The sequence below is a fragment of the Ceratina calcarata genome, unplaced genomic scaffold (assembly GCF_001652005.2).
Source record: "Ceratina calcarata isolate Rehan_Ccalc_2016 unplaced genomic scaffold, ASM165200v1 scaffold2802, whole genome shotgun sequence".
NCBI lineage: Eukaryota > Metazoa > Arthropoda > Insecta > Hymenoptera > Apidae > Ceratina > Ceratina calcarata.
In genome coordinates this window covers 2,367-3,437 of record NW_017150310.1, presented here as the reverse complement: position 1 = coordinate 3,437, position 1,071 = coordinate 2,367, and the positions used below count along the sequence as shown (strand labels likewise).

General features: G+C 35.0%; 1 protein-coding gene across 1 annotated transcript; it reads right to left on the bottom strand.

Moving 5' to 3' along the window:
- Positions 1-8: 8 nt before the first annotated feature.
- On the bottom strand, positions 9-947 carry LOC108623601 (aromatic-L-amino-acid decarboxylase-like; the record flags this gene model as incomplete). The annotated part of the gene is made up of 3 exons (XM_018022196.2): positions 9-149; positions 402-662; positions 818-947. Coding segments are annotated over 3 exons (528 nt in total), but the record flags the coding sequence as incomplete, so codon positions are not given.
- Positions 948-1,071: the final 124 nt, after the last annotated feature.

Genomic DNA, 1,071 nt, shown 5'->3' with positions numbered 1-1,071 from the left:
TTATTTTTCGTATTATTTCTCTCGTACATACCACAAAGCTGAACAATCGAAATTGACAAGTAGCCATTTGTGAGCGTTCATGTTAAAAGAATCACAGTATTCAACGCCTGACATTAAATACCGATACTCCGGACAAATAAAAGCAGCGCCTGTAAAAAAAATTAACTCTAATTCTTCTAATTACACAATTATTTCTATTTATTCATTATAAAGCTTCCAGTGGTTTTTTATTATTAGTCAAACTTAAATTACAAAGAGTTCCTTTATATTATTAAGAATTCTCCTTGAAATAAAGGATTATTATTATATTATTATTAAAAATTATTAACAAATCAGGCAGCCATAAAGATAATATAAAAAATATGGATTCAAAGTAAAAGGTTTAAAGAAAAATGTTTCACCTGCATACGCAGCGTCGACGTGCAACCATATATTGTACTCATTGCAAATTGGTCCCAATTCTTGAAGATTGTCAAAGGCGCATGTGCCTGTCGTACCTAAAGTAGCCACGACACAACACGGTATCAAACCTTTCTCGAGATCCGCTTTGATCGCTTTTAATAACGTGTCACCTCGGAGAACGCATTTCTCATCGGTAGCCAGCAGTTTCATAGGAATCGATGCTAACATCCCTCCCTTCTCCACGGAGGAATTCGACTGGTCTATAAAATAAAATTGATCAATTAAATAAGCTCGTGTCTAACAATTCGAAACGAGCGTGCAATTAAAAATCAAATTAAATTTTATATTCAAATCCTTCATAAAATAAATTATTTACTGTAAGGATAAATAGAATAATTTAATATACGGTTGTTACCAGACGTGTATGCGACTAATTTGGTTTTGATAAAATTCTCCTCCCAGTCAGGATGACTACGCTTCACACGACGCGTTGTTTCTTCTTTGGCTGCTAACAGACACACCAACGTGGTCTCGCTAGCTGATCCCTAGTGTTTGTATTAGTACATTATTAATGTTTCTCAATAATAAGACACAATTTAAATACATTGGCTCGTTGGTCTAGGGGTATGATTCTCGCTTAGGGTGCGAGAGGTCCCGGGTTCAAATCCC